This window comes from Podarcis tiliguerta (genome assembly GCF_965153285.1).
Source record: "Podarcis tiliguerta genome assembly, chromosome: 2".
Taxonomy (NCBI): domain Eukaryota; kingdom Metazoa; phylum Chordata; class Lepidosauria; order Squamata; family Lacertidae; genus Podarcis; species Podarcis tiliguerta.
The window spans coordinates 5,659,991-5,681,726 of NC_139535.1; the positions used below are offsets into that span (position 1 = coordinate 5,659,991).

The 21,736-nt window shown below is 45.9% G+C and overlaps 2 protein-coding genes and 2 long non-coding RNA genes across 7 annotated transcripts in view; 1 reads left to right on the plus strand and 3 right to left on the minus strand.

The window, feature by feature from the left end:
* Positions 1-4,037, minus strand: part of LOC310671058 — a 29,658-nt gene extending 25,621 nt beyond the window's left edge. The window contains exon 1 of the long non-coding RNA XR_014507725.1: positions 3,920-4,037. This is a non-coding gene — a long non-coding RNA (uncharacterized lncRNA). The remainder of the gene's footprint in view (positions 1-3,919) is intronic.
* LOC310671009 overlaps positions 1-21,736 on the plus strand; it is a 71,225-nt gene that overhangs the window by 25,286 nt on the left and 24,203 nt on the right. Inside the window, exon 2 of one of the 2 annotated variants that reach the window (XR_014507664.1) lies at positions 4,736-5,104. The exons of the other annotated variant lie outside the window; for it this stretch is intronic. This is a non-coding gene — a long non-coding RNA (uncharacterized lncRNA). Of the gene's footprint in view, positions 1-4,735; positions 5,105-21,736 lie in introns of those variants that run through there. 2 annotated transcript variants of the gene reach the window in all.
* LOC310670666 (major histocompatibility complex class I-related gene protein-like) overlaps positions 4,358-21,736 on the minus strand; it is a 63,675-nt gene continuing 46,296 nt past the window's right edge. Inside the window, exons 7-8 of one of the 3 annotated variants that reach the window (XM_083426313.1) lie at positions 5,769-5,801; positions 4,358-5,269 (exon numbers count right to left, since the gene is read on the minus strand). In XM_083426313.1, coding sequence (XP_083282439.1) covers positions 5,259-5,269; positions 5,769-5,801 — 44 coding nt within the window. In that variant the 3' untranslated portion in view covers positions 4,358-5,258. Of the gene's footprint in view, positions 5,282-5,768; positions 5,802-8,711; positions 8,756-21,736 lie in introns of those variants that run through there. The other 2 variants (XM_083426312.1, XM_083426314.1) reach the window with 2 other exon arrangements.
* LOC310670714 (major histocompatibility complex class I-related gene protein-like) overlaps positions 8,683-21,736 on the minus strand; it is a 118,296-nt gene continuing 105,242 nt past the window's right edge. Inside the window, exon 5 of the mRNA XM_083426416.1 lies at positions 8,683-8,797. Within this exon, the coding sequence (XP_083282542.1) occupies positions 8,698-8,797 (100 nt within the window). The 3' untranslated portion in view covers positions 8,683-8,697. The remainder of the gene's footprint in view (positions 8,798-21,736) is intronic.

The following is a 21,736-nucleotide window of genomic DNA, read 5'->3' on the forward strand; positions in this document are numbered from 1 at the left end:
GCTTCCCTCCCTGCAGAGGAGGCCTTTGGTGCAAGGGAGAGCAGCCAAACAAGGCAGAAACCGAAAGCCACAGCAGCCCACAGATCAGGTTGCCTGACTGGGAGATCGGCAGGCAGAAATGTCACTCAGGGGAAGACACTTTCTTTCCCCCCATGATGTCCCTCTTGGCCTGGCCTGCGCCCCCTCCAGCCTTGGAAAGACCCGTCTCCCTCAGCATGCAGGACAAAACCCTGAGCCCCCCCAGCCCTCTTCCTCAAGGCCAAGTGGCCAGGACTCCTGGGTCCCCTTTGGGAGGAGACTCGGCAGGAGCCAGGACTCCTGGGTCCCATTTCTGGCAGGCAAAAGGCATCTTCCTCACTAACTGATTATGCCTTCAAAAAATGAATATTTCCATCCAGGTGGCATTCATGTTCTCCACATAACGGCCCTGACAGGCCCAAGGTCCCTGAAGGAGCTTCATGGCTGCGGGGGGATTTGAACCCAGGACTCCCAGGCTCCCATATCCCAGTCAAACCACAGCCCCACACTGGATCCTTGTGGGCTTCTCCACCTCTCAAGACCTGCAGGGACATCTCTCCTGACATTATTTTTGTCTCCTTCTTGGTATTGTGTGGAAACAGAATATCAAGTCTAACAAATAGATTATGGCATAAAAACGTCCTTGGTGTGTTTCTCCGCTTCAAGCTGGATTGTTTCCCAGAAGACTTTGCCCCCTTCTGCCCCCTCACAACCTCTGAGTCAGGTTGGAAAGTCCCAGGGCAGTTCCCAGAACAAGGCCTTTTTATTTTTAATGTTTGTTTTCATTTTTACTTATAAGATGAATAACTGAGGGTGCAGCAAGCAGTCTTGGGCGAGTTCCAATGATCTAAATTTTGTTTGCATGCCAAGCTAGCAAAGGAATCTCAAGTGACTGCATCTCAGGCTGCTTGACTGACATTTCTCACAGGAATTGAAGAACAGAGGCAGATTTCGCTGAGAAAGTACTCATCCTTCATTAACACTGGGGTGTGTTTGTGTTTATTTCCAGGGTGGATTCCTGCCCTGACGCTCTCTCTCTGCCACAAGACACCCTCACCCATTTCTCCACAGTCCCATTTGTCTTTTCTCACTTTCTCAATCCTCCGCTGCCCCCTGCTGGCTGCTTTCTTCCCTGGCTGAAGTGGAAATCAGGTGATTTCTAGGAAATCCTTCAAGGAACCAGTTTTTTAAAATTATTTATTTATTAAGGATTTTCTTGTTTTACAGAAGTAAGTGTAATGCCTCGTATTCCCCCCCCCCATGTAACATTTTTACAAATCTGTTTCATTTGTTGAGGCATTAGAGGGAGAAGAAAAGAAAGAAAAAAGAAAGGGGGGGTGGAGAGAGGGAAAATGGAAGGGGGTGAGGTCGGGTGGCGGTGTTTCTATTATGTTTAATGTATGTAGAGTTTGGGGTCAGCGTTGCTTGTGTTGTTCACTTGTGTTCCTCTGGTGGTGAGAGAGGTTGGGGTTGGCCTAGGGTGTGATTGTTTGCTTGTGATTGGCTGTGGTGATCTTTGTTTTCGTGTGTGAGTGAGGTGGGTGGGTGTTTTGGATCAGGTTAGCCATATTGATTTGTATGCTGTTGGTGGATTATTGTCATTGTCCTGTTGGGCTGTGTATGTGATAAAGGGGAGCCATACCGGGGTAAAGGCGGCGTCTTCTGTTTGTCCCCGTGTCAGCTCCAGTTTATTAGTTAATTTTTCTAGTAGGGCTGTTTCCCATACTATTTGGTACCATTGGCCCATGCTTGCTCCTGACAGGTCTCTCCAGTGTCTGGTTATGGTGTTTCTGGCTGCTGAAAGTAGGTGGGTTATGAGTTCTTTCTTCAAGGAACCAGTTGAAGCAAGTCACGGGTTGCAAAAAAAATGGTCAAGCTTCCCACATATGTCACAGCTTTGGAATCAGTGCAAGTGGGTGTATGCCTACCTATGGTATGGAAAAGTGGAAATATATAAAACTTTTACAAATCACGTAATCAGAAAAACCTATTTAGAGTATGGGGAAAGTATAAAAATTATTAGAAAGAAAAACACCACTTTGGATATCCCCAGTGAAAGCTACCACCAGGAAAAGAATCAATATGGATAATATGGATAAGAAATGGTTAACTTAAAGTGAAACTTTATGTCTTACTGAGAAATCTTGAGGAATTAAGAAATCGGGTCAGATCCATGAATTGTTTTAAGAGAAATAGGAAAAAATGGCTTTGCACAACTAAAGTCTCAGTTTACCAATGACCTATTAGATAAAAATATAAAAGTATTATAAAAAATGTACAAACTGCTGTTGAAGTGGGAAATTAAGAGGATTTTGTGAAAGCAAGCATTATGTGGGCACAAGATGTGGGTCACAATATTGATTATGAATTATGGGAAATGTTGTGGAAAATAAGTATTAATTTTACGGCATGTTATGCGAGATAAAAGAAAATAGGATAGAAATGGCCCACAGGCGGTATTTAACACCCACCAGATTGGCAAAAACGTCTAAAAAAGAAAAAGGTTTATGTTGGAAGTGTAATAAAATTGAGGGATCTTTTATTCAAATGTGGTGGTCATGTAAAATCGTTAAGGAATATTGGGAAACTATATATAATGAATTAAAAAAAGATTGGGGAGGTAACAACGGAGGTCCCCCCAAAACAAAAGAGTTTATTACCATGCGCCACTGCCGCAGTTAGAACCTTATTGGCACAAAGGTGGAGAACAAGGATAGTACCTACTCAGGAAGAATGGCAGTGTAAAATGTTTGAATGTACTGAACTGGCTGGTCTGACGAACAGGATAAGAGAAAACAGATATAATATAAGGAGGAATGGATAATGCTTACTGAATATTTCAAGAACCAGTCTAGAGAAAGACATAGCTTAGCAGGTCTCGTGTAAACCCAGCATAGTTGAAATAGATAAGAGTATTTAATAGATAACAAATTGGATGATTAAAAAGATGTGGATTACGCAGATTAGTAGAAAAGCAAAGGAACCAGGAAAAGTGTAGAAGGAAAGTCATATGGTATATGTATACATGTTGTGTTTGGTATGAAGTTGTAAGTGGGGCAGAGGAACGAGAGAGGGAAGGTTAAATATTCTCTCTGTTCCTGTTTTTGAAAATACATTCTTTTTTTAAAAAATTGATCCCCTCCCCACGGAGGCCTGCTTTCAAGGTGGGCACCCACCCCCACCTGCACCCACTTACCGATGGAAGACCTGGTAGAGCTGCTTAAATGTTAACATAGGTCCCAGTCTACAAGCTTCTACGATTATACAATAAAATAATACTAATACAGAAATAATAATTTGGGGTGCTTTGCAGCCATCAGTGCAGTTCTCCGTGTGATGCCTAGACGTACTATTATCTGCACATGTATATGTGCAAATGATTTGCAGGGCTCCAGTATCACCTTGTTTTCTGCCAAGACCCATTGGATGTAGCATAACTCACCCACCAAGGCCAGCCCAATACATTTTGACACCCGAGGCGGGCCCCAAAATGGCATCCCTCTCCCTACCAGGGAAAAAGGGGTGAGGGAAGGTTTATATCCAGGGCGGAGCGAGGAAGATTAGCTCATTTTAAATGGTAATGTTTTAACATTTTGATGTTTGCTGCCCTGAGCAACTTTGGAAGAGTGGGATAAAAATTTAAAATAAATATTTTGGGGATCTACTTTTCATCTCAGTGGGAGAACGTCCTCCTTGGATCGTGGCCTTTCAGGGCAACTCTGCCTTGGTCACCTCCCAACCACACCCGGCCCCAGATCAGATATCTAAATATTTCTTTTACTATATTCCGCCCAACCCTCCTTTCTTCCGTCCTGGAGCCAAAGGCAGCATCCAGGTGGTCCCCCACCCCCAGGCATGGCCAGACTTCAGACCCTCTTGGCCTCATGTAATTTAATCCCACCCCTGCAAAACCACAGATTATGTCCCCATCTCGCTTTGGACTCTAGTTCTTCAGTCACTTTGCACCAGGAGACCAATTATTGGCACCTCCCTGCCAGAGTCTGAGAATATTCTCAGGAACTCCTGTGATAAGAAGAAAAGAACCACTAAAGGGGGGGGGGCACCCGTTTTTATTTCAGTCAAACGGATATTACAGTAATAATAACAATCACATCCAGTGTCTTCAAAGCAAGGTGCAGCAAAGTCCTGCGGCCCCTGGAAGTTTAAGAGAGTTATTGCATTCTTATTTCTAGGAAGGAGTCCCATTAAATAATGCCAGTCTATGAAAAGAGAAAGAAGATGGTGGAAATCATATGGTGGGAACTACAGAGAGAAAAAATAAGTTCCTCAAGGGCCACAGGTTAAAAAGCAAGAATGTGTGAGATAAAAATTAGGCAAATTGAAGGCAACAAAAGTAGTTTACTTGAAAGAGTTCATGTGGTCCCAGTCCCAGTGGGTCTCCCCTCCTAGAAGGCTGTGGGGACCAGGCAACAAGTCTCATGAACTGGAGGCCTGCAGCCCAAAAGAAGGGGCTGCTTATTTCAGATCAAACTCTGGCCATGAAGCTCCTGATCTGCCTCTTCTCCTTGCTGGCTTCCTCCTTGGCTGTCAGCAGAATCTGAAGCAAGAATCCCTCTCATCTCCTGTAGGAAAATCGCCTCTCTCTTCAGCCACTCTGTTCCTTCTCTCTTTCAGCTTCAACTCCTGAGCACCTAAGCATCCCTCCTCCCTGCCAACCATTCCTCCCTGCCAGCTCCTTCACTTCCTCACGCAGAAGGTGGGTTGAAAATACTCATCCAGAGCAATTAGGCTGCTTTTATACATTCCATGACATTTAATCCGTTTAGCCAAAGACTGGGCGGCCGAAGAGGCCCAATTTAGCTTATTTCACGCATGATACACCTAAAGCAGTTCTCAAATGTTGCCTTTCCTTCAATTTGGATGGAAAGTGAGTGACACAAGATTGGGGAAAGGCTTGTGGACGAAACCACAGCAACAAAGAACCAAGAGAAACCATCAAAATCACTGCTCTCCCCATCCCTTTTTAAAGCTTTTAGTTGTGTATATCTGGCATATTTCTGATTAATACAAACACATTTCTGAAAATCGGCTGCAAAGCAAAATTGGCCAAAATCCATCAGAAAAACATGTTTATCCTCAAATTCAAGTTACAGATGGAGTCAGAATGGATGAGTGAGAGCCAGGATTAAGAAACATCATAAACAGCATTGAAGGACAGCAGGAGCTCTGAGCCTCTGCAATTCGCAGCCAAACTTGGGCAGGCTCCTTCTGGTCTCATCTCACACACCAGGCTGGTATGAAACTGCAGAAATAAACAACAGGAGTGTTTAAAAGTTAAGCCAACATCATGGTGTGGGGGCATCAGCATTACAGAGCTAGTGGGAACCCAAAGGTCATCTAGTCCAGCCTCCCAAGACCTAAGAGATGCTAGGAGTGTCACCAAAATGGACCTGCAGAGGGCAGCTCAAGCAAGTGAGCCAAGCTGCACACTTTGGGGGAATACCAGAAGGACACAAAGCAGTCCTACCAGAAGGAAAAAATCTCTTCCAGAACCCAAAATGTGACTCCCTCTTATTGAGATCCTGGGGAGAACCCATTTGTCAGGTGGAGGGGATCCTCTGTGGAGCTCAGATGGACACACAGAATGAGTCATCAATGGACACTCCAGATTATGTCACTCTTGAAAACCCCAAGGTGGGTAACAGGAGAAGCTTTTCCCCATTTGGGGATGTTCCCCACAGAGCCTTGTGCAAGAGCCCCACTTTGCCCCCACCTGCACCCCCACTTACCCCTGGCGGAGCTGTCAGACCCCTGGTCATTTGCTGCAAAAGGAAGGAAACACAGGAATCAGGATCCCAGGGAGGGAGATCCCATCCCCCAGCCCTTCTCCTCCCTCCTTCCAACCCCATCCCAAATTGGTCTCAATATGGGGAGGGGCCTAAGAAGAGTTCAGGGACAGGCAGCCCAGAGGCAAGGGGGCTCAAGAACAGCACTGGAGGGAGAAGCAGGTGCTGGGGGGCAAAGAGAGATGGGCACAGCCTGGCATGGAGGCAGCAGGGGATTAGAGCGGGGGTGGGTGCAATCTGGGCAGGAAGGCAGAAGGGGGAGGGAGAGCAGTGGTGCTAGCTTCAGGTTCTAGTAATTGAACAGCCAGAGATCCCTCTCTCCCCGCACCCTCGGCTCTTCCTCCTGCTCCTTCTTGGAGCCCCTCCCTCAGCCGACAGTCTCTCTGCAGCCTTTTCCTGGCCCTGAGGGACCCCTTGCTGTCCACAGACAGGCTGAGCAGACAGGCTGAAGCTTTCCATCAGGGTCTTGGGCTTAAGGACTAGGCCACCACCAGGTTTAGTTTAGTCTGTTTGTAACCTGTTCCTGCTCCATAGTGGGGGGAAATATGTCAGACAGAGAGAAGGGAGGAGTCACTCGCAGTTTTTTTGTAGGCTGCTATCTCACTCCGTTTCCCTGTGAAGACAAAAGCAGAAGGTCAGAGCTGGAAGGGACCTCCAGAGGCCACCCAAACCTATTCCAACCATTTGGTTCTCAGATGCTGAAACCTTCCCAGCAGATGCTCCTCTTGCCTCTTCCAAACACCTCCAAGGAAGGTGAGCCCAAAAGGTGAGCATTTCAAGGAACTCATTTTACAAACAAGTCAAAAAAATTGAGGAAATTAAATAAAAAAATCAACATGGGGAAACCAGGCAGTGGACAAATCCTAAGAAGCTGGAAGGAAACATTATCCAGTACCTTCACTCATTCATTTTTGGATTATTATTTCACTCCCAGCAGACCCCTAAATTTGCCCGGGGGGGGGGGGGCGGAAGAGATCACGAACTTTAACAGTGTAATTCTAGGCAAGTCTACTCAGAGGAAAGTCCCATTCAGTTCAATACAGCATCCTCCCAGATAAATATTTATTTATTCATTTATTGAAGAAAGCAGGGTGGTTCACAACATAAAAATATAAAATGAGACCACAAAATACATAATAAAGCAAAAACAAACGAGTAACTCCCCTCCCACAAACACATTTAAAAGGCCAAAGGCCTGATTGGAGAGAAATGTTTTTGCCTGGCACCTAAAGATTTGTAAATAAGGCTCCCTGCTAAGTGTGCACAGGACTGAAGGCTTAGGATTGATTAAAACATCAGGTGGGAAGTGAATTTCCTGAGCACAGAGTGAGCGCAAAGCAATGACCACTATGACTTTTGGTTCATGTTCAAAGGGTGTTTTATGGGGAGGGGTCTCTGTAGGGATACAAGGGGCTGTTTCCAGCAAGCTCCACCAGCACATTCCCAGTCAGAGGGCGAGACAGAAGGACACAGGAGAGGCAGCAAAAGCATCCAGGATAAACTTACTGAGGATGAAGTAGATGATCCCAGAGACCAGCAGGATGGCCACCATGACACCCAGAATGGCTCCCACAATGAGCCCCAGGTTGACTAAAAGGGACAAGAGACATTTTTATTCAGACTGGCGGCAGCAGCTCCCCAAGGCCTCAAGCAGGAGATTTGAGTGGAGGTGCTGAGCTATGAGCCCAGGAGGATTTTACGTGTGCAAAGCAGGCCCTCTCTCTCTCCTGACAGGCCAAGGTCCTCTCTCTAGTGGCCCCGATACAAGGGAGATTTTTTCCACCAGAGTCCAGCATTAGAGGTCTTCAAACTAATCAATTCATTTAAGGAAGACAGTTGACAGGCACATCTGTTTCATTACAGACTCCAGACTTAAAAGCAGGTCTCCTCCTGCTCAGGCGCTTCAGCCTTCTCTGTCCTGACCCTGAGAGGAAGGGATTCCCTCCCCTCTGAGACCCTCCAGAGCCCAGCATTACAGGCCTTCAGGGAAGACACAAACCCTTAGGAAGAAGCATCTTGTGTAGGGTTGCCATACGTCTGGTTTTTCCTGGACACGTCCTCTTTTTCAGACTTAAAATGTCTGTCCAGACAAATTTTTGCAATGAGGCAAAATGTCCAGGTTTTTTTGTTTGTGTAGAATCTCTGAAGTCGTTAGCGCTAGTGAGTGAGCCCTGGTCTCCTCTGCCCTTCCTGTGTCTTTGGCTCAAGGGCCGCTTCCGTAATTCTCGCTTGCCTGCCTGTGAGAAGGGGAGTCTGGGGTGGGGGTGGGGATGTGCCTTCATGTGCTCCTGCTGGGGAAAAGGAAGTCTTGCTCTTAGACATTCTGCTTTGGTTCCTGCAGGCGCAGCTTCCCTGGTGGTGTGTGAGAGATGAGCGTTGTTATTAAAATTCCTGCTTGCTCTTCCCAGTGGTGTGCGGGTGTCTGGGCTGAGTGGAGATGAGTATCAGTTTTTCTAGCTGGGCCTGAGTGTGAGGAGGAGCGAGTGAGAATCTTTTTCACTGTGAAGTACAGTCAGTCCTGGGCTCCCTCTTTTAAGTTCACTGCCCCTTTTTCAGTCACAGGGAGTGTGTGTGAGTAAATCAGCCATGTGGAGGAGATAATTTGATTTTGAAGAAATAACACATCTGCCAACATTCTGTGACATCACAACTGCTTGGGCTTAAAGGCAAAAAGGTGACGGCTAGTTTTTACCTACAACATGCAATTTGAGTTCAAGGCCTATGAGACACTTGCCAGAAAAGGCTGCATCTCTGCTGAAATCTACAGATTCTGATTCAGTTGCTTCCCTCCAGAGCAGCCTTTCTCAACCTGTGGATCCACAGATGTTGTTGAACTATAACTCCCATCACCCCTAGCTAGCAAGGCCAGAGCTCAGGGATGATGGGAGTTGTAGTCCAACATCATCTGGGGACCCACAGGTTGAGAACCGCTGCTCCAGAGACATAGACAGGATCCAGCTGGGGTTCCCCATCTGAGCTGTGCTGCTGCTGAAGGGAGGAGTTGGGTGGAAACCCCCCTCCCAGAGCCCACCCCTTCCCCTCCTGTCTGTCTGTCTGTCTCTCACCAGGCTCCTTCTCCCAGGCCACGTCCAGAGGCTTCTCCAGGCTGTCATGCTCCACGCGGCACCGGAAGCGCTCCCTCTCCTCGGGGTCGATCTGGACGCTGAGGAAGAGATAGTAGGTCCCGTCCGAGTTGGGGGCGACCAATCCTCGGAGGGTGCCCTCCTGCCAGACCTCCCCGTCCTTCACCCAGTTGGCCAAAATCTCCTTGGGGTAGAAGCCGTGGACTTGGCAAACGAGGGTCTCCAGGCCGTCATAGTCTGCCTTCCTGGTCACCTTCACCACCGGAGCCTCTGCAAAAAGGGCCGCATTTGGGTCAACAGAGAGACATCCACAACGGGAGCCTGGAGGAATCCTGTATTTTTTAAGAGCAGAGGAGCAGGGACCCAAGGGGCAACCTAGTCAGAATCTCCTCACATCTGCAGAAATTAAAAAGAACTGCGAATAAATGGGATTCCTCAACCTGCCTTGGCATCTTCCCCAGTCAGTGTCTATGGTGGAACAGTTTTTAGATGTTTTATCCTTTGTTTGCCAAGCAGACTCCTTTGGGAGGGAGGACTAGGCACAAATTAATTTATCATCTTAAAAAGCTTTAACACAACTAGCCCCAGGAAGCCGCCTCTAGGCTGAGGAGGCAAATTCCACCAGGTCCCCAATGGCGGGATTCATTCAGATCCTTCCAAGTTGCAAGTCACGAACTGAGGGCAGCTCAGGCTGATCCTGGTTCCTCTCTTGAGGGGGAAGAAATGCTGGACTCGCTGCTCTCTGTTCTCCAGGACTTTTCAGCCCAATAGTTAGTGAGCAAAGCCAACAGCCCTGGGAAAGACAGAGCTCCTTTCTAGTTCTCCCGCCTGCCCTGAAAGGGTCCCTTGAGGTTGGAAAGGGCCCATCTCCCTTCTCCCCGGCAGCCTCCCCTGGAGTGGAAAGGGCAGACCAGGAGGCCCAGTAAGCCAGCAACTTGCACACATTTAACTTGTGCACATTCAGCTTTACGCACTTGCCAAAAATATTCTAAAAAACAAAAAGATGGTGGGAAGGGGGTGGGCGTACAGGGAGACTTTGGCAACCCAATCGCCCTTGAATCCAATGTGTTTTGACTATACACCATTTTGTCTTTAGGCATGATTTGCAGAATGTAACCCTTGTTCAAAAACTGGCTCCCTGGATAGCTGTTGTCTGAAGGGGCTGTTCCAGGATCCCACCCACTCTGCAGTGCCTGGACTGGTTAACCTGGGTCTAGGAGGGGATGTGACTCTGCTGGGGGGAGCAGGAAGGAAGGAAGGTCAAGCCCTTTCCCCATAGAAACCCAAAACAAGACCTCCCCACCCCACCCACCTGACCTCAGCAGAACCTCCGTCCCAAAGAGGATGATTCCCAGCCTCCTTTGCACATTGTCACCCTTGAAAACGCTTCAATGTGGCTTTTGAGGTGAAATCCTCAACCTCAACAAATATGCTCAGTGTCTCTGGGGTGAATTATCACCAGGCCCCATAGATGAATTTGCTCAGATCTCTCTAAGCACGGCTAATATGTATGTGTCATTCCTCAAAAAGGAAGGGTGCTGGAATTGTTACATTTTGAATTTACCGTATTTTTCGCTCTATAGGACGTACTTTTTCCCCTCCAAAAATTGAGGGGAAATGTGTGTGCGTCTTATGGAGCGAATTCAGGCTCCTTGGCTTCAGCGATAGCAACGCTCAGCCTCCGAAGCGCAGAGGGAGCGCTCCCTCCGTGCTCCAAAGGCTTCGCGTTGCTTTCGCTGAAGCCTGGAGAGCGAGAGGCGTCGGTGCGCACCAACCCCTCTAGCTCTCCAGGCTTCAGGGATAGCCGCGCGCAGCCCCTCCGGCAGGGAGAGGCTGCACGGGGCTATGGCTCCTTTAGCTCTGCGCAGCCTCTCCCGCAGGGAGATATTGCGTGGGGCTAAAGAGGAATCCAAAACAGCCAGCGGGATGCCTTGGCTTGTGACATAGCCGCGCGCAACCCCTTCGGCAGCCTCTTTGTGGCTGGGGGGGAAATAAGATTTTTTTTCTTGATTCCCCCCCCCCCTAAAAACTAGGTGCGCCCTATGGTCCGGTGCGCCCTATGGAGCGAAAAATATGGTAATATTCATATTAGCAAAGCTAATAGAGACAGGAAGAAAGCCAGTCTAAACACTTGATCATTTGATTGGCACCTGTGCCAGATTCCTGAAGGCAGAAGAGTGGACTGTACCATCTCAAGGCACGGGATTGAATGTTCCCCATGGGAAAAAGTAAAATTGCTCACAAATAAAAAATATAAGAAAGGAGAAGAGGGAATTCCCATACTCTCTCACTATGTGCAGGTTTTCTGCTTCTAGGCCACGAGTGGCTAACCTACAGACTTAGTGAGGGGGCTGCATCCGTATTTCATGGGCTCCCCACACATTTTCTATTTTAAAAAAAGGTTATTTAATTTAGTTTTAAAGACTTTCCCCATAGGTATGCAGGGGGGAGACGGGGCACATTGATACACCAACAATATTTCAATATCGACAAACGTTATTCGTGTCGTGACATCACTAAAACGTGTCTATACATGTGTGAGTATGACAGTTGCGACCACGCGGCCCGCCAGTTCTCCACTGGCATTTGACGAGAGGTGTGTTTTTAGCACGGCCAACTAAAAAATTATGTGAAGTACTATTTTATTGTTGTTAGCTGCCCTGAGCCCGGCTTCGGCTGGGGAGGGCAGGATATAAAAAAAAATTATTATTATTATTAGTAGTAGTAGTAGTAGTAGTAAAAGTGTTCCAATGTTGTTTTTCGTCGTTTAGTTAAGATTATAAAATACCAAAGGTAAATTATCCCACTCAGTAATCAGGATTACACATGATTTTAAAATAAGTTCAGCGGTTTTATTAATAACTGTTAGTTTTCTGAAAATGTCCGGTGGGGCGCTTTGATACACTAATACACGGGGCCCGGCTAGTGTAGAATAGTGCCCCAATATACAAGTTTGCATGAAATCTCTAAACTGATTTCCTACTCGTGAAATGTGAAAAACAAACAAACTGTTGTTGACTATGTGGCCAAAGTAATTTCTAAATATACTATGACCGATTATCAAGTGTCTTATCTCAGGAAATATCCAGCATCTTGTATGTTTGTCTTCCCCATTGTAGAAGATAAGGCAAGCATTGATTTCAAGGATGCTGTTTTGCAGTTGCCAAAACCAAATTTCTCAAAGGGCACATCTCAAACATCATCTCTTTATACTTTTTCTTTTGACTTCCGTGGATCTAATGTGCAATAGAAGCTAAATGTTAAGGAAATATCTTATTTTTTATAAGCATTTTGTTTAAATTACTATTTTTGGACTACATAATGTGAGTTCTTATACTTTTTATTTTTTAAAAAAAATATTTATTGAGTTTTCCAATAACACAACACAACATATCCACAAAAAACACATAAAAAAGAAGAGAATAGAGGAAAAAAAGAAATAAAAACAAAAGAAAGCCCAAACGAAGAAAAAAAAAACCCTCTTCCCCATCCCCCCACACAAAAAATCTCAAAAAACAAAACTCAAAAAAGGGGGGGGGAACCCAAACAACTCAAGGTTTCAAATTCCTTCTTTTTTAACCTGTTTCTTTGGCTTCCTCCCACCTCCCTCTTTGTATTCCAATTTTTAATCTAATCGGCAAATTCCATCCAACTTTTAGTGCTTTTTCACTTATCTACCTTTACCCCTTGTAAAAAAGAAAAACAATAATAGAAAAAGAAAGTTTACTTTAGGTCTTCTAATCTTAAACCCTATAATAGCATGCCCTTATATCCTAATGTTTCATCTTCCTTATCTTACTCCCTGGAACCAAAATAAATTCCTTCCATCATCTCCCAAAAATGCTTATTAAAACCATATTATATCAAATTTTACTTAAAAGTTTCCAAATTTGTCCCACCATCTCTTCCCCCCGGTTTCAGGTACTGCCAGTCTTTTTTACAGCTTTTTAAGGTCTTTCCAATCCATAAGTTCAATCAGTCAGCCAGGTTGTCTTATGTCCGAGGCCATTAAACCATATTCCTGGCCTGTCAGCAGAGTCTTTTTCGAGCCTGAAGTTATGTCCAAATGCACATTCCCCTCCACATTTCCTTTGTCCTTCTTGAGCAAGCTTGCCCTAACTCTATAATTCCTCTTGTGAACCAAAAAATTGTCCAAGACTTGCTCCACACACTCCTTTAAGTTGCTAATTTTCCCTTCTTCAATTTTTCTCAAAGTGCCAGTTTCCAAAATGTATCTTGTCAGACCTGTATCACTCAATCCATATATGGCACTACTTTTCCAAATCTGTCCTTTGGGCTCTTTACTCTCATAGTCCATTTTTTGTCCATCAATCTGAGGCTCTATTACTATATTTTCCACTGACGGTTCCTCTTGCGAGGACAGCACCTATTCTGTTTGATTCATATTCTTCTCATGTATCCATCCTTGTTGAGTTGATTTCAATCCTTGAGCCGAGTTTGCTAGTTTTTCTCCTTGTTGAGCCAGGCTGTGTACATTTTCCTTCAAATCCGAAATGCCAAATTCCAAAATAGACAGGTTTTTTTTAAATTGTTCAAACAGAGCTGTTATTTTTTCTTCCATGTTCCCAAGCCTGGTCTTTCAATGTTATCTTACTGTCAAGGTCAAATGCTTGTATTCCTCTGCAAAATTTCAGCCTGTGTGGGAATTTTCCATCCAAAAATATAACAATGTGACAGTCCGATATGTGTTTCTGTAACTTTCCATAACAGCCTGATACAATTCCTTCGGTTATTTTTTATCCACCTTTCAGTAACAATTATAGCTCAACTCCATTTTTCCTTTCCAACAAATAAAAGACAAAAAGATTCAGTTCTCCCTTGATCTCTTCTTTTTGGTGATTATTTCTAGTTATAAAAGTTCTTTCCCTCCTTTTGGCAGCCCGGTCCCGGGCTCGAGACGGTAGAAAATAGATTCAAAATCCACTGCTCTGCAGGGCCATAAACAGTTAAAAGAGTCTCCCCCTCTTCCCCTGCTTCCGAGGGGGGGTTTAGAAAGCTTAGATGGCAGATTTGTTTCTTTGCAAAGTACTTTTTAAAGGCTCCAGTCCTTTCGCTTTTGCCTTGATCTTTCTACAGAGTGGGAGGTGGGCTTCCTGTTTTAACCTTCCATCCAATACCGAATTTCAATAATTTATAATCCAATTTCCGTTTACTTACAAAAGTTTCTTTAATCCGAATGTCCACAGGAAAAGTTGGCGCTTCCCTGACAGCAGCTGTGCGGCTTCACTCCCCGAAAACAGCGATCGATCCAAAGTGCCGCACCGCTCACCCCACGTCGCTCCGGAGCCCCGAAACCGGGTCTCCCCGCGAGTAGGGGAGGCGCTGATGGTACAAGCCGGATCCCAGGTCCACGGTCTTCCTCCTACCGTGGTTTTTTGCGGGTCTCCGCCTCGCCGTAGGCAGTCAGACCCTTCTCTTCGGAGAGCAGTCCCCTCTGAGACGGAGGAAATCTGCCATTGCCAGGCGCGCTCAACCCGGCTTCTCGGCCTTTTGGCTAAGATCAAGTGTGAGTTCTTATACTTTTAAAAGTTTTTCCAAAGCTTTTTTTTTTTTAATGGATATGTGTTTGAGGAAAGATTAGTATAAGTTTTGAAGTTTTGTTACGAAAACCTGCCATAAAGTCTATGATATGTGTGAAACACTTTGATACGTCATTTAGATTTTTAAGTAACAAATTATAGGGCTGATTATGAGCTCTCACAATAAAAATTGTTCTTTTTCATTAAATTTGTGTAAATAATTACCATTCTCATACAATTTGCGCTTTGTATCAAAGTGCCCCATCCACTGTATCAAAGTGCCCCGTAGGTGGGGCAGAATGAAACAAAACCCATTTTTTGCTCAAGTCAAAACTTTAATGGTTCTTTTGATTGCTATTATACTATTGATTAGTTATGCCATGCATAAAGCATTTTTTTAATTATTTGACTCATTTTGGTACATAAAATATGAGATTGAATTTTTCTGCATCAATCAGCCCCACTTTCCCCTACCCAAGTGTAAAGGCAGAATGTTTTTCTGTATCCCGCCTCAAATCTGTCCATTTCAATTTTCTTTTTTTACTGAATTTAAAACGCATTTTGCTTTCCTGGCCCCTTCCCTGCTGTTACTTTCTGCCCCCTCCCCCCATTTGTCGTTTGCCACCCCTCACCTTAGCAAAAGGGGCATGGGGGGGCTGTTTTTAAGCACACACACACACACACACCATACTCTGAAGTGACCCCCTTTTCCTCCCAGAGGCCCAAACTTATTTCTGCCACCACCACCAAGAAAAGTGTTTGGTGTTTGGTCCAGAAAGGAAGACTGTTAAGGGGGGGAGGGGAGCTTGAAGGGAAACTGCCCCACTGACCCCCTCCCCACTGCCCCCCCCTCACCTGTCCTCAGCAGAGTCTCCTTCCCATAGTCCAGGTATCTCTGCAGCCACTCAATGCAAGTCTCCTCCAGGTAGCGCTTCCTGCCCTGGTTCCAGGCCAAGTCAGGATCCAACTTCCTCTTGCTCACTTGGGCCTCCGTCTGAGTTGCCGTCCAGGTGAGGGTCTCCTTGTCGAAGGCGATGAAGTCCCTCCCGTCATAGCTGTATTGCTCATACCCTCCTTTGCGCCCGTCTGAACTCAGCTCACAGCCAGACATGAACTGAAGGGTGTGGATCCCTGGAAGGACCAGAAGAGGCCCAGGAGGTCAGGGGGGGTCAGAGCAGCCCCTCCCCCATCAGCAAAAGAGCCCAGGAAAAAGGATTTATTTCCCTCAGACTCAGGGAAGAGGCAGCAGGCAGAGGGGAGAAAAATCAACCAGCATTGCATCTTTTTGAAGGCTCACTGAGGGAAACACTACAATCCTGAGCCTATGAAGCCCCCCTTTAATTGCCCCCCCTCTCATCGCCCCACACTTTCTCTCTCTCCCCCCCCCATTCCTAGTGGATTCTCCGTCTCCCCCCCCCCCCAGCTCTGCTCCTCAGGATCTTGCCCCTTTTGGAGAGATGCCTCAGCTGCCCCCCCATAGAAAGAGGAAAGGGGCAACATGGAAGGGGGAGACCCACACATTGGGGGCCCTTTCAAGAGAGAAGGTCTCCTCTTCCCCTCCATCTCTCTCCCCCCAGCTTCTCCATATCAAGGACCTTTTCCATAAAAGGAGGAAAGTCATGGAAGGGCCTTTGGAAAAAGAAGTTTCCTCATAGCCTGGGAGGGAAAGAGAAGCCGCAAGGGGGGTTTGCCCCACTTCAAAATGGCCCCCTTCTCAGCAGAAGTCAGGCTGCCCTTGTCAAAGATGGCGGGTCTCTGCACCCTCCTGCCCACCCCAGGGGGCTACCACCAAATCTTCAAAACAACAACAATAACATTTAAATAAATAAATAGATAGATAGATGATAGATAGATAGATAGATAGATAAAATGTACATAAAACATCAGCAAACACTATCTAAGGATTTTTTCTAATTTTATTTTAACTTTCTAGGTTGCATACTATCTTGTTACACTTTTATGGAAAGTACGTATTATAAATACTTTAATAAAACCTTCAGTCGATTGCTAATAAAAGAAGAGCTGGTTTTCATTAGCCAGTCCATGTCCACCTAATAAACCCTGCATCAGTGAACACATGATCCTTATACAGTGGTTCCTTGGATGTCAAACGGCTTGGCTCCCAAACACCTCAAACCCAGAAGTAAGTGTTCCGGTTTGCAAACGTTCTTTGGAAGCCAAACTTCCAACGTGGCTTCTGATGGAGTGCAGGAAGCTGCGTCTTGGTTTTTGAATGGTTCCGGGAGTCGAATCAACTGACTTTATTGGAAGGCAGATTCAATACATCCCATTTATTGCTGTGGAAAGAGGTGCCATGGATAAATTTTGACCTCTGTTACTTCAGTCACAACAGGTTTAAATGGAAATATAGATTATTCTGCTCTCATTCAGACCACATAACTGTGCGATGTTCTTATATACGTTAATGCTTGTGACTTTTAAATCTGCTCTTCAATTCCAGTATCTGAAGCATTAATCTGGTGTTTTCACTTGGCAGGTGGCATCACCCGGCACCCACTGAGACCCCAGACCCCTGGCAGGGCCCACGGGTGCTGAGGACCCCAGCCCTGTCTCCTCCATTCCAGCCAGCAGGGTCAGCAGACAGCCATTTTGATTTCCCACAACAAAACCATGGAGGGAAGCTACGTCAGGCACCCCAAGACAGGATGGGAATTGGCAATGGTTGCTCCTGGCCATGCGCAGAGTTCTGTTGGTCTTTGTGTAGCCTGAGGGAGCTCAGCAATGGAGGAGAGGCTGTCCCAGAGGACACCAGGTTGCTCTCACTTCTGATTTAGGCTTCCGCTTTCATCTCAGGAGCCTTTGGCTTACAGCTGAATTGAGTTTGGGTATAGAATGTCTTGCATTACAGAAGCCTCTCTCAACAGAAATCCTGCTTTTCTGGGCTGGATTCAGCTAACACAGCTGGTCTAAAAACCAAGTCTTACTTGCACAACTGGGGCTTTCTCCCCATCTCCTTCCCCACAAATCAGCTGGGGGGTGGGAGAAGCCCCAGAAAGGTGTGCAGGGGGAGGAGAAGGGAAATTGCTCCCTCTGGGAAGTAGAATTATTGTAACAGTGCTACTCTGGAGTCCTGCCTCTAGAACTATTCAACATGAAGAAGAAGAAGAAGAAGAAGAAGAAGAAGAAGAAGAAGAAGAAGAAGAATCTTCTACAGTGCCATGTCCCAAGGTGATATAGTTCTTTTTATGCACTCAAACAATGGTTTGTGGTTGGCCTATGCAAATAACAAACCAAACCACAAACCCCACCAGCTGGTCTGGATATGGAGCTTTTGCTTGGAGGGAAGTTGCTTTGTCTCATTGCTTCTTCAGCATAAATTGCTTTCTCCCTCATTTTATAAATGAAGCTCACTCCCCTCCCATTTCCTCAAGATGTTAAGTGGGGTCAATCACGATACACCTATACCTTCAACATTGTTTTTAAATAGAATCATAGAATCATAGAGTTGGAAGAGACCACAAGGGCCATCGAGTCCAACCCCCTGCCAAGCAGGAAACACCATCAGAGCACTCCTGACATATGGTTGTCAAGCCTCTGCTTAAAGACCTCCAAAGAAGGAGACTCCACCACACTCCTTGGCAGCAAATTCCACTGTCAAACAGCTCTTACTGTCAGGAAGTTCTTCCTAATGTTTAGGTGGAATCTTCTTTCTTGTAGTTTGGATCCATTGCTCCGTAGTTTGGATCCATTGCTCCGTGTCCGCTTCTCTGGAGCAGCAGAAAACAACCTTTCTCCCTCCTCTAGGTGACACCCTTTTATATATTTGAACATGGCTATCATATCCCCCCTTAACCTCCTCTTAACCTCCTCTTCTCCAGGCTAAACATGCCCAGCTCCCTTAGCCGTTCCTCATAAGGCATCGTTTCCAGGCCTTTGACCATTTTGGAGAACATTTCAGAGAACATTTCCGAGAACATTTCCAGGGCTGTCCGTGGCACCTTTGAAGTGGCCATCTCATTAGTTTGGGATTTTCTGAGCTAAGCAATTGCAAGAAATGATCAGGAAACGAGAGGCGCCCCTTGGTGACATTTATGGGGCATTTTCCATGGATAGGTGCAGGGGCTCAGGAGGGACCCAATCCCCATTTTTAAAAGGGGGAGAAGCAGAATTCCCAGGAGCCCAAGAGGAAGCCTGCAAGGCAAGGCCAGGCCTGATCCCACTGCAAGAAAAGCAGACCTGCCCACTGCAGCGCTGGCTTGGTCTCAGCTGACCCCCTGGGTTTCTTCCTTGCAAGCCTGACAAGGCAAACGAAGGCCCCAGAGGGCTCTGGACACACTCGGGCTGACACCTTTGGCAAGGCTCCTTCCACCTCCATTATTCTGTGTCACAGGTGGGGAATCTCTTTGGCTTCAGGGCCAGATCCTGATCAGGATTGTCCCCGTGGGCCAAAGGGGGCAGGAGGGTGAAGCTTACATCATGGCATAGCCCACCCGTCAATCTCACCCACCTTCCAAAAGCCCTTGAGGGGGTTTCCAAGCACCCAGCAGGGGCGCAGCCTCTTGGGAACTGCAGCACAAGGGACGCTGCCTGCCTTGCACTCGGCACCTTGAGAAGCTGGCAAACTGCTTCTTTCTCATCTCCAGGGGAAGCCCTTCGTTTTAGCCACATTCTGACGCAAATCCCCTCCTGAATCCGGAACATGAAGTCCTGCCAAACTGAGCAGGATTTTACTTCTGCTCATGGGGCAAATCCTACCCCCTGGCAGGCCAAGACTGGCCCATCCCCGTTCTGTGCGGACATTATCGCGTGCCCCTTGGGCCCCTGCAACATGGAATGGTGGCTTCAGCTGCATGGAGACTAGACGTGTCTGTTCCAGGAAACAGAAATCTTTGGGTCCACTCCCTCTGTCCCTGCCCTCCATTCATATTAATGGTAAGAGCTGCTCAACGGCGGAAAGGGCTCCCTTGGGAAGTGGTGGAATCTCCTTCCTTGGAGGTTTTTAAGCAGAGCCTGGGTGGTCAACTGTCATGGATGCTTTAGCTGAGATTCCGGCACTGCAGGGGGTTGGACTAGATGAGCCCTGGGTTCCCTTCCGACTCTACGATCCTATGATTCTTTGAACTATTATAGAATTCTATTTTATTTATGCTGAAAATTATGCAGAGAAAAAACTGGGAGTATCTTAAAGCATCAATCGTAAACGTCATTCTTAGGAAGTAAGCTCTTCCAGACACCTTAGGACTGAACTGCTTGAACTGGCCTTAGGGTTAGTTAAGCCTTTACAGGACATAAGAACAGCTTGGCTGCAGGATCAGAGGCCCATGGAATCTGATTTTTGGTGCCCGCTAAAAAGATTTATGTTTAGGCAAGCCTAACCAAACACAGAGATGTCAATGTTTAAATCTTTTTTTTCTCTTAATCTTCATTTCCATAAAATGTTTTAATTGTTTTTGTCTATTGTTTTAAACTGTATTTACCAATAGTTTTAGTATTTCTTGCAAATATTGATGCAAATATTTTAATGCAATGAAGCGGTATATTATTAGACAAAATAAAATCTTATTAGACAAAAATAAATACAATGAAGAAGGTTCTGCCAAATGTTGATAAACTCCGAGTTCCAATATGAGTGTCAGCATCGCCCTTGAGCCAGTGTTACCAACTGGACTCATCCACTCAGCCCCGACTGGGCTAGGCGAGCTGGATGGCACTTCCAGAGACCACCTTCCTCTGCGGAACAGGTCCAAGTGCCGTGGACTCACAACTCAGAGCTGTGAGCACCGCAAATCACTCCAACAAGAAAACAGTCGTTGTGCAGCAGAGCATAAATACTCGGATGACAGTGCTGAAGAATATCTTCTTTATTCTCTAACAGCTACTGTTCTATACACTATATACAAATGGAGATTCTCAGTCTTTTCTACACACTGAATTGCTGACTCACTCACTCACTGGCTGACTCTCTCTCTCAGAGTCTCTCTCTCACACTGAGTGTCTCTCACACGGAGTGGAACATGAAGATATAAGAACACGCCTCCTCCTCTCCTCAGAGTCAGGAGACTGATGAGGTGATTCTTGAGTATGGGAGGGGTGAAATCTCCTCATCCTCCCCCATTTCATCCGACCATTCCAAGAATCTTTAACATAACTGCAATTTACACACACACTCCAAAAAGTTGTACTCTGCTTACAACCTTGGTTAACATATCTGCAGGTACCTCTCTCCCCCTTTATCTAAGACACTTTAACAATACCATTAAACAATCACTATAACCACTCTGTGTCCATTAGGAAGGAGTTAAAACATAAACCTCAATCTGCAGTTTACACAAAATACACATTGTGAATACTCAAATGAATAAGCAGCTTCTAGAAAAATCTTCATACACGTTTTGCTTTCTCACATGCAAATTAACATTTCTTATTTAGGCAGATTTAAACAAACCACTTTCGTACTCAAACACACTTGCTCCTTCAATCCTGATCCTTTAAACATATTACACATAAACCATTTTAGGTCAGGTAAGGAAATAAACAAAGTGTTTTGTCTATTACTCTCAGCACACTTTCTGCCTGGTAGCAGAGGATGGTTTTTGTGTCTGTGATCAGGACACGATAAGACCCTTTCTCATATCCTAGGAAAATACCATGTTCTCCACGCTTGCTCAGTTTGTCACCCTGCGAGGTGTGCACCCAAACCTCTGATCCAAAAATTTTAAAATGCTTTACACATGGCTTCCTTCCGTGAAGCATCTCATATGGGGTGCAATTTACTGCGGACTGGTACCTCCTGTTATACACGTGACAGAAAAACGAAAGAGCTTCGGCCCAATAGGGATTGGGCAGCCCCGAATCGTGTAACAGTGTCCTGATTCCTTGCTGCAAGGTCTGGTTTACTCTCTCACATAAACCATTCTGCCAGGGTGATCTGGGCGTGGCCGTCCTATGCTCAATGCCCTGTTCAGAAAGAAAACTCTCAAACTCCTCTGAACAAAACTCACCTCCCCTGTCACTGAAAAGACAGCGTACGTTCTCATTATGTGCATTTCTGAGCCATTTACAAAACTGGCGAAACTTGGTAAAGGCTTCAGACTTTTTCTGCAGCATATAGACCCATACATATCTTGAATAGGAGTCTATCAAAACCATGAAAAACCTTGAATTGCCTCTAGAGAGCGCTAGAGGCCCCACTAAGTCTGCATGAATGACTTCATATGGTTTCTTGGCCTCTCTCCCAGACTCTGTACCTTTGGGAGCTTGCCTTGCCTTACTCTCCACACAAGAAACACATTTCATGTGGTAGGGACATTCTTTCAACTTCATACCC